The sequence below is a fragment of the Cyprinodon variegatus genome, unplaced genomic scaffold (assembly GCF_000732505.1).
Source record: "Cyprinodon variegatus isolate N-32 unplaced genomic scaffold, C_variegatus-1.0 Scaffold834, whole genome shotgun sequence".
Lineage (NCBI taxonomy): Eukaryota > Metazoa > Chordata > Actinopteri > Cyprinodontiformes > Cyprinodontidae > Cyprinodon > Cyprinodon variegatus.
Genome location: NW_015151287.1, coordinates 112030 through 120533, shown reverse-complemented (window position 1 = coordinate 120533; position 8504 = coordinate 112030). Strand labels below are relative to the sequence as shown.

Below are 8504 nucleotides of genomic sequence, written 5' to 3'. Positions count from 1 at the left end.
AAATATCTGAATTGAACTTGTGAATCATTTGCTGCTTGAGCCTAAAAATGTCCCAATTCTTATGTCCCCTAGTGGTGAGGCAGCATACAGGAAGAGATGTGGTGTTCTTGCTGGATGGATCTGACGGCACAAGATCTGGCTTCCCAGCTATGCGAGATTTTGTCCAAAGAGTAGTAGAAACTCTTAGTGTGGATGACAACAAAGACCGTGTGTCAGTGGTTCAGTACAGCAGGGATCAAGCTGTCCACTTCTATTTGAACACCTACATGACTAAAGGCCAGATCCTTGATGCCGTCAGGGGTTTGAGGCACAAAGGTGGAAGACCCCTTAACACTGGAGCAGCTCTCCAGTACTTGCGGGATAACGTCTTCACTGCCTCTGCAGGAAGCAGGCAGTCGGAGGGAGTTCCTCAGGTCCTTATATTTCTAAGTGGTGGACGATCTTCAGACAGTGTCGACGCACCAGTGGCTGCTCTCAAACAGATGGGCGTCTTGATCTTTGCAATTGGAAGCAGACGCTCTAATAGCAGAGAATTAGAAAAAGTATCCTACGCTCCCAACTATACTTTTTATGTGTCCGAGTTTACTGACCTTCCCAGTGTCCAACAAGAACTTCAGACCTCTGTGGAATCCATGGTTTTTGTCGCTACTCTTGAATCACCAACTGTACATGGTATGTTATCAAACATATACATTTGGTGTCCAAAGCAGTTGCCTGCTAAAATCAAACATATGTAGGGATGGAAATGAGGGGAATATTTGTTTAGTCTCCAACTTTGCAATTGGAAGCAGAGGCCTTTACTGCAGATAATTACAAAGTCTATCACAGAAACCCTTATATGCTATGCACATATCAACATTTGCTTACTTCCCCTCTTTTGAGCAGGAACTTTGCTTCTTTATTAAGACTGATATTAATGATGGCCATATCTGCTATAGAAAAGCAATGTGATTGTTATTTTGTGTTGTGTTGTTGAGTGCAGCAGTACAGTTTTATTGAAATGACGAAGCCAGGATAGAAAGATTAATTATTTCTACAGTGAAAGTTTCTTTCCTGTTTTTGTGATCAGGAATCTAGGATGTTCCTTTCACACTGTACTCAAACTCCATCAAGGTTTTTCTTACAAGTAAAAATAGCCAAATGTTTTATTGTTGACCAGAGTTTCTTTCATTGGCACAATAATTCAACTGGGCATCTTTCAGCTGCTGACATGAATAGATGCATTAGAAGAAAAAGATTGTGAGCACCCAACCTCTATTAAAAGCCAGATTGACTGTAATCTGGCTACATATAGACCTGGGTCAAGCCCATACCAATGAAACCAGTTCTACTGCTCTCTAGGCTGTTAAGGTCATTTTGAATGTGGATTATAACATTGTCCTTTTATTTTTTTGTCTTTCTGAAGGCCCTCGGAGAGACATTGTTTTTCTTGTTGATGGATCCGATAGTGTTGGACGAGAATTCGCCATCATCCAAGAGTTCATCCGTAGGTTGGTGGAGAGCCTTGATGTGGGAGAAAACAAAGTCCGAATTGGTGTGGTCCAGTATGGTGACTCTTCCCAGGCTGACATGTATCTCAATACATACAACACAAAAGAAGGTGTACTGAACGGCATCAGGGAAATGAGACAGCTTGGAGGAAGACAGCGTAACCTGGGCCAAGCCCTGAAGTTTCTCAGGAACAGTGTTATGATACCAGCACAAGGAAGCAGGAAGCAAGAAGGTGTACCACAGTTTGCCGTTGTTGTGTCCAGCAGGCCTTCAACAGATAATGTCAGGCTTGAAGCCAATTCTCTCAAAACATCTGGAGTTATCCCGTTAAGCATTGGTACCAGGGAGATCGACCCCACAGAGCTACGTATGGTGTCATACATCCCAAGATATTCTTTCACTGTTGATGACCTCCCTGGCCTGTACACAGCTGAAGAAAGCGTCCGTGAAACACTAACAACATTATCAGATGAAGAGATTGCAGCATTGAGGCCTGAAATCCCAACTGAAGGTAATTTATCCAAAATGTTATCTTCTGCAAAGCTCTGTGTAGGTATTCACCTATAAACTTGCTATATATAAAAAAGATTACCAACATACTTTTTTAAAACGATTACAACATCCTTTAGTGCTTTTATATTACTGCTAAAACATCCCCAGATGGTATAGCAAGTTTTGAGCCCCTCAATGTATTCAAGAATGGGTGGCTGACCAGTAACAGGGTGAGAATCCCATCTTAGAGTTGGGACCAACTCAGCCTACTACCTTCATTTTGAATGAGCAGCTATTTCACTTCAAAAGCAGAACCTTTTACTTAATAGGTGAAGAGTCAGCAGGGATATATCATGAACCTGTCATGTGTGCAGCTTTATGGTGATTAAGCATCAAGATTACCTTCTGTGGTTAAGTGGTTTTGGGCAGCTTAGATACAAAGTTAAAGACTTTCCAGTTTAAACCAGTGTCTAGAGTTTAAACCTACAGTGCTAAATGTCCTTAGCCAGAGGTGTTTATTCTAAATGTGTTTCCTGTTTCTGACTTGGAAACAGCAAACAGTGCAGACCAGTAATATGAAAAACATCTAAAATCTGGCAAAAGATTACTGTTAATTAAACATAGATATTTAGAGTCAGTGCAGAGAATCATTTGGAAACAAATCATGCAGGAAGTTTAATTATTTCACTGTGCTAACTGTGAGCTTAGACTGCACAAATGCAACAGTAATACTTTCAAGGCATTTGCCTCCCCACTGATCAACATATTAGGAGATTTGTGTTTCTACATGTTGTCTTCTCTATTGTTGTCCTTAATTATGTGATCATTCATCTCAACAAAATTCTCTGATTGTATTTTAACAGTAGTGCCACCACCACCACCACCATCACCACGGGGAGACGGGGATAAAAGAGACGTTGTATTTCTCATCGATGGTAGTATCGCAACACGTAGTGAATTTCCATCCGTTCGTGAAATGATAAGAAGAGTCGTGAGCCAGCTGGATGTAGGACTTGATAGGGTCAGAGTTTCAGTGGTGCAGTACAGCGATGATACGAAACTAGAATTCCTTCTTAATGAGTACTCCACCAAAAGGGAAGTGGACCAGGCTGTGTCAAAGCTCAGAAGCATGGCTGGAAGTCGTCTGAACACGGGGCGTGCCCTTGAGTGGGTTGCCAGGAACATCTACCAGAGATCTGCTGGAAGTCGTGTTGAGGAAGGTGTGCCTCAGTTCCTTATTCTGGTTACAGGCGGGAAGTCTTCAGATGACGTATCCACACATGCTAACCAGCTTAAGAGAAATCTGGTTGCACCTGTTGCCATTGGTTCAAGAAATGCAGATTTAGATGAGCTGCGACAGATTTCCCTAAGGCCAGAGCTTGTGTACTCTGTTGACAGTTTCCAACAACTACCAAGAGTGGAACCCCAGCTCATTAATTCTGTCCGAACAATAACCACCACTGACATCACAAGAGGTGTTCCAGTACAAGAAGGTAAGAGACATTTTTATAAAATGTAGTAACGGAACATAAGGTGTATTTGATTAATAGGTACGTACTAGAACAATTTTTGATTGTACTATTTCAATATCTCTGTTAATATTTCAGAGCTACTGGATATTGGGAAGAAGGATATCATTTTCCTTGTTGATGGTTCAGACAGCACAGGTCCTGATGGCATTGCCTATATTCGGGACTTTATCATCAGCATTGTCCAACAACTTGATGTGCAGCCTGAAAAAGTTCGCATTGCTGTTGTCCAGTATTCAGACAGAACCCAAACAGAGTTCTCACTTCGGACACACAGCAGCAAGCAAGATGTGTTGTCTGCTATCAAACGCCTTCGTCAGCTTGGTGGACGTTCCTCAAACCTGGCCAGTGCCATTGATTATGTCTTGGAGAGGGAAGTAAAACCATCAGCTGGCGTTCGTCTATCAGAGGCCTCCCAGCATCTTGTGGTTCTCACAGGTGAAAAGTCCAGCCAGTCAGTTTCTCTCTTTGGACCTCTGTTGAAGAAAAGACGAGTGAACTGCATTGGAGTTGGGACTATGAATGCTGACAGAAGTCAACTTGGTGAAATCGCCTCATCTTCAGAAGATGTTGTTACTGTACTGTCATTCCCAAATTTGCCAACTGCAAAAACAAAGGTTGTTTCCAGACTGACAGGGATGGCAGTGGTAGATGAACCAGACGACTCTGACACTGAATATAATAGTAAGTTATGTCGATTTCAGATAATGTGCCTTAATATGTTTATCTGAATATAATTGTTTGGTGGGGGGGGAGTGGGGGTTACATGATTGTGTGCTATTTGAGACTTGTTTAAGTCTTGGGGTGGTGTCTATTTAGCGTAGCTAACATAAAATAAAAACAGGGCCTAAAATACTGCATGCACAAATTCTAAATCATCAAGCCTAATTATCTCTAGCAGATGGAATTCCTCTTTATCTAAATGCATTGCAATTTGTTTTTATCAATTCTAGCATCCCTTGTTGTTTTGTTTGTCAGCAAATTCACAACACATGTCATCTGAGGGCACTTAACAGAGACAATCAAAAGTTACTGTTTGAAAATGTTCAAAAGTGAACAGTCCAACACATTCTAGTATTCATACTTTGGACCTTGTGCTGACATATGACATTAAATGTGAAGAAATTACAGTGTTTTCTCCAAACCCTGTCCCCTCTAACCACTTTTAGTAATTTATCATGTTAATTTATCAAGTTAATGATGAATTTTCCTCATGCTCCAGGGTTACCTGTGGAGTACCAAAGGAATAATTCTAGGACGAATTCTCTTTACTCTAGTCTTTGCAGTCTTTAAAATAGAAGCTGATTAGTCAGTCACTTCATTTGGATGGGATTAAATTGATCTCAGATAGCAACATATAAATTATTAATAATACTGAAAATAAAAATAATAATAGTAAAAAGATGAAGCCATCTTAGAGAAAATAGAAAGGCCATCACAGAGGATTGAGGTTTCAGCTTCCAAGTATTTACAGTTCAGTCATAAAACTCATTCCGGAGAAATATAAGCCCTCCCATCATCATTAAAAAGACCAATCACACAACCCATGCCACCTGTGGTTATTTGATTTGAATCTGACTTGGACTATACTGAGGAGTATGAACCTCAAACCTGCTCAATTACATCAGCACTCCAACTACAAATTGCTCTGGTGGAGCCAACAGAATAACAAAGACTCCTGGACAGCTGTGGAGACATCTTCAAAAAGCTTAGTGAAAGTCCAATTGCCTTCCAATTTTACTAGTTAACAGATGACTGAGAATTTACACAGGCAACCCACAAGTTTAATATTATCATTCTGTTTTTTTGAGTCCAAATAGGCAGAAATTCAAAAGACAGCAACAAAGATGCTGATGCAATCCCTGCTTTGTCTAATTTTCCAGTTGTGGTGTAAGTTTTTTTTAGTTCTTACACAGTTTTGTTATAGTAAAATTATTTTCCTTGTTTTTTCGAAGATGTGCCAGGACCCAAAAAGGCTGATATAGTGTTCCTAATGGATGGATCCATCAACCTTGGCCTAGAAAACTTCAAGATAGTTAGGGACTTTATTATGACTTTGGTTGATTCATTCTTCGGTGAAACAGACGACCTACGAATTGCACTCGCACAGTATTCCACGGATGTGACTGATGCCTTCTACTTCAACACCTTCAAGGACAGGGAGGAAGTTGTGGAGGCCATTGGCAGCATAGAATACAAAGGTGGACGTAGAATCAATACTGGTGCAGCCATTCGCCATGTTCAGGATATCCATTTCACCAGGCAGAAAGGCAGTAGGATGGATGAAGGCATCCCTCAGATCCTCATGCTCATCACTGGAGGTCGCTCAAGTGATGATGGGAAGACAGCAGCACTGGGTCTGAAAAGCAAAGGTGTGAAAGTCTTTGCTTTAGGGACTGGAGACATTCAAGAGGAGCTGGAGAACATGGCAAGTCGAACTTCCACCACGTTCCGAGGACAGGACTTCGAGGACTTATCACAGCTCCTGGAGCAAATCCTGCAGACATTAGATGATGAAGTCAAGGGGGATGGTTGTACTGATTCCCAAACACTGGTAACAGGTAAGACAATTCGTTTTGATCATTATTAACATTACAGCTGAAATTGTTCATCTGAAATGTGTGTTAAATTTTAGAGTTATGTTTTTAATAATCTATGGTTTTTCAGAATGTCTTGATAACAAAAATGCTGTTTTACAGCTTGCGATGTTGAGGTGTTAGTCGGCTTCGATGTGTCTGGCCAGAACATCTTCAGAACTCAAAACAACCTTGAGAAAAAGATGGAAGCCATTCTGCAAATAATTTCAAAAATGGCACCAATCAGTTGCTCGGGAGGCCAGAGTCCATCCATCCAAATCGGTATGCTGGCCATGGATTCTGCCTCTGAGCCTGTCCAGATCGACTTTACAGACAATCCAAAGGAGCTGTTTGAGGCCTTCAAAGGTCTGCAGAGTCGGGGCCCCTTCGTCCTCAACGCTCAGACCATCGTCGCCTATAAGAACCGGTTCAGACAGGGTAGCAACATAAAGGTTGGTCATTCAAACAGCTGAAGAGTACTTGCAGAAATGCTAAACAGTCACAAACTGCTCTTTGTTTCGACTCTCAAACTAAAGGTAATCATTCATCTGACTGACGGCCTTGATGCTCCATACTCTGAAGTAAAAAGACAAGTTGAAGAGCTTCGTCAGTCAGGTACAAAGATCTAACAGGGAAAACTTCACTACCTTCAAGCATCTTTTATGTATCTGCAATATCAAATTCAGGAGTTTATATATCTGAGTAAAGTTGATTCTCAACATCTGCATAGTCAACAGCTTCATCGTGGTTGGGCTGGAACGAGCAGAACGGTTTGAGGAGGCTTTACTTTTGGAATACGGTCGTGGCTTTAGGTACACAAGACCCCTAAGACTCAATGTCATGGACCTAGAGTATGAGCTTTTTGAGGAACTGGTGGGTACAGATACAAATCGAACATCTTTTTTGAGGATTAATCATTCTTGAAACACTTAAGGAATGCCTTATTTTCTTGTTAGGACAACATTGCGGAGCGTGAATGCTGTGGCGTTCCATGTAAATGTACTGGGAACAGGGGAGATCGAGGGGCAGTTGGGATGCCAGGGATTAAGGTACCATTTATTGAACATATTTTTTTTCTTCTAGGCACCACAGGAAAACTGATATCTTGATTGATCTGTCCTTTAGGGTAGTCCAGGATTCCCAGGGAGCCAAGGACATCCTGGAGACGAGGGTGGACCAGTGAGTCCGAACGCCTAGCACAGCCATGAAGGATCTTTTCCATTTTTTTTCCTGCTTTACGGCATTTATTTTATGTGATTACAGGGAGAAAGAGGTCCACCTGGTGTTAATGGGACTCAGGGTTTCCAGGGATGTCCTGGACAGAGAGGAGTCAAGGTAACATTTATTTATATATTGACATAGCTTTGATCTGTAAAGCTAAAATAAAACAATAACATCATTTCTAACTACCGTACATATTTTCTTTTTAGGGCTCTCGTGGCCTCTCTGGAGAAAAGGTGAGTGTAGTTTTAATGAACAATAATTAACATGTCATGTTATATCTTGCTTAAACTGCTAGTGCTTTTTTAGGGTGAAATGGGAGAAATTGGACTTGATGGCATTAACGGGGAAGAAGTAAGTTTTTCTTATATATTGAAAATATAAAATCATGTTTTCATTTTACTCTGTTATTTTGATCTAACTGGCTTTTTTAACATCCTCGCAGGGGCTAAGTGGAATCGCTGGGCCTCCGGGTGACAGAGGAAACCCTGGAGGGAGAGTAAGAAACTTTAATCACTTAAAGCGTTTTCTACAGATTAGTTTTTTTTTTAAATGTATTAAAAAGAAATGCCTTGGCCTTGTGTCTGTCTGTTTATAGGGTCCCAAAGGAGCGAAAGGAAAAACAGGCGACATAGGTCAAAGGGGAATCAGAGGTGACCCTGTACGTATTAAAAGTTGAATTGGTCCTCTCAGCTTTGTGTACCATGATTGCAATTTGGCATTAAGGAGGCTCAATTGTTAGCGTTGTTGATCCTATGCTAGAAGTATGCAGGCTATTTCAGTTTTTACTCACAGCCTAAACAATGCATGTTTGGTTAGTTAGCAACTTCCTAAAGCTATTAATTGTAAGTCTTATTAATCTAATTTGTGCATGTATGTGAAGTCATCAACAATAAAGACTCTCTTTTAGTAAATGGCCTGATATTATAGAGCCTATAGGGACTCCAAAGGACTTTATACTGAATTCAATCATTCACACTGTCACACAGTGGTGACAGTGAGCTAACCTGTAGCTACAGCTTTCAACCTTTGGACACCATCAGTAGGAAATTGTGATAAAGTGTCTTTCCCAAGAACACAATGGCTGAGCAGAAGGTGGTGGAGGAAAAGATTCTGCACATTGAAAAAGACAGAGAATGAGCCAATTAAATGATGATGGATGGATGGATGGATGGATGGATGGATGGATGGATGG

General features: G+C 41.0%; 1 protein-coding gene across 7 annotated transcripts in view; it reads left to right on the top strand.

The window, feature by feature from the left end:
- col6a3 (collagen, type VI, alpha 3) overlaps positions 1-8504 on the top strand; it is a 50533-nt gene that overhangs the window by 31108 nt on the left and 10921 nt on the right. For 6 of the 7 annotated variants that reach the window (XM_015396986.1, XM_015396985.1, XM_015396990.1 and 3 more), the window contains 15 exons: positions 73-672; positions 1406-2002; positions 2847-3476; positions 3591-4196; positions 5468-6073; positions 6212-6540; positions 6625-6703; positions 6819-6961; positions 7045-7137; positions 7214-7267; positions 7352-7423; positions 7519-7545; positions 7619-7663; positions 7755-7808; positions 7908-7970. In XM_015396986.1, the coding sequence (XP_015252472.1) occupies positions 73-672; positions 1406-2002; positions 2847-3476; positions 3591-4196; positions 5468-6073; positions 6212-6540; positions 6625-6703; positions 6819-6961; positions 7045-7137; positions 7214-7267; positions 7352-7423; positions 7519-7545; positions 7619-7663; positions 7755-7808; positions 7908-7970 (3998 nt within the window). The remainder of the gene's footprint in view (positions 1-72; positions 673-1405; positions 2003-2846; positions 3477-3590; positions 4197-5467; positions 6074-6211; positions 6541-6624; positions 6704-6818; positions 6962-7044; positions 7138-7213; positions 7268-7351; positions 7424-7518; positions 7546-7618; positions 7664-7754; positions 7809-7907; positions 7971-8504) is intronic. The other variant, XM_015396991.1, reaches the window with a different exon arrangement.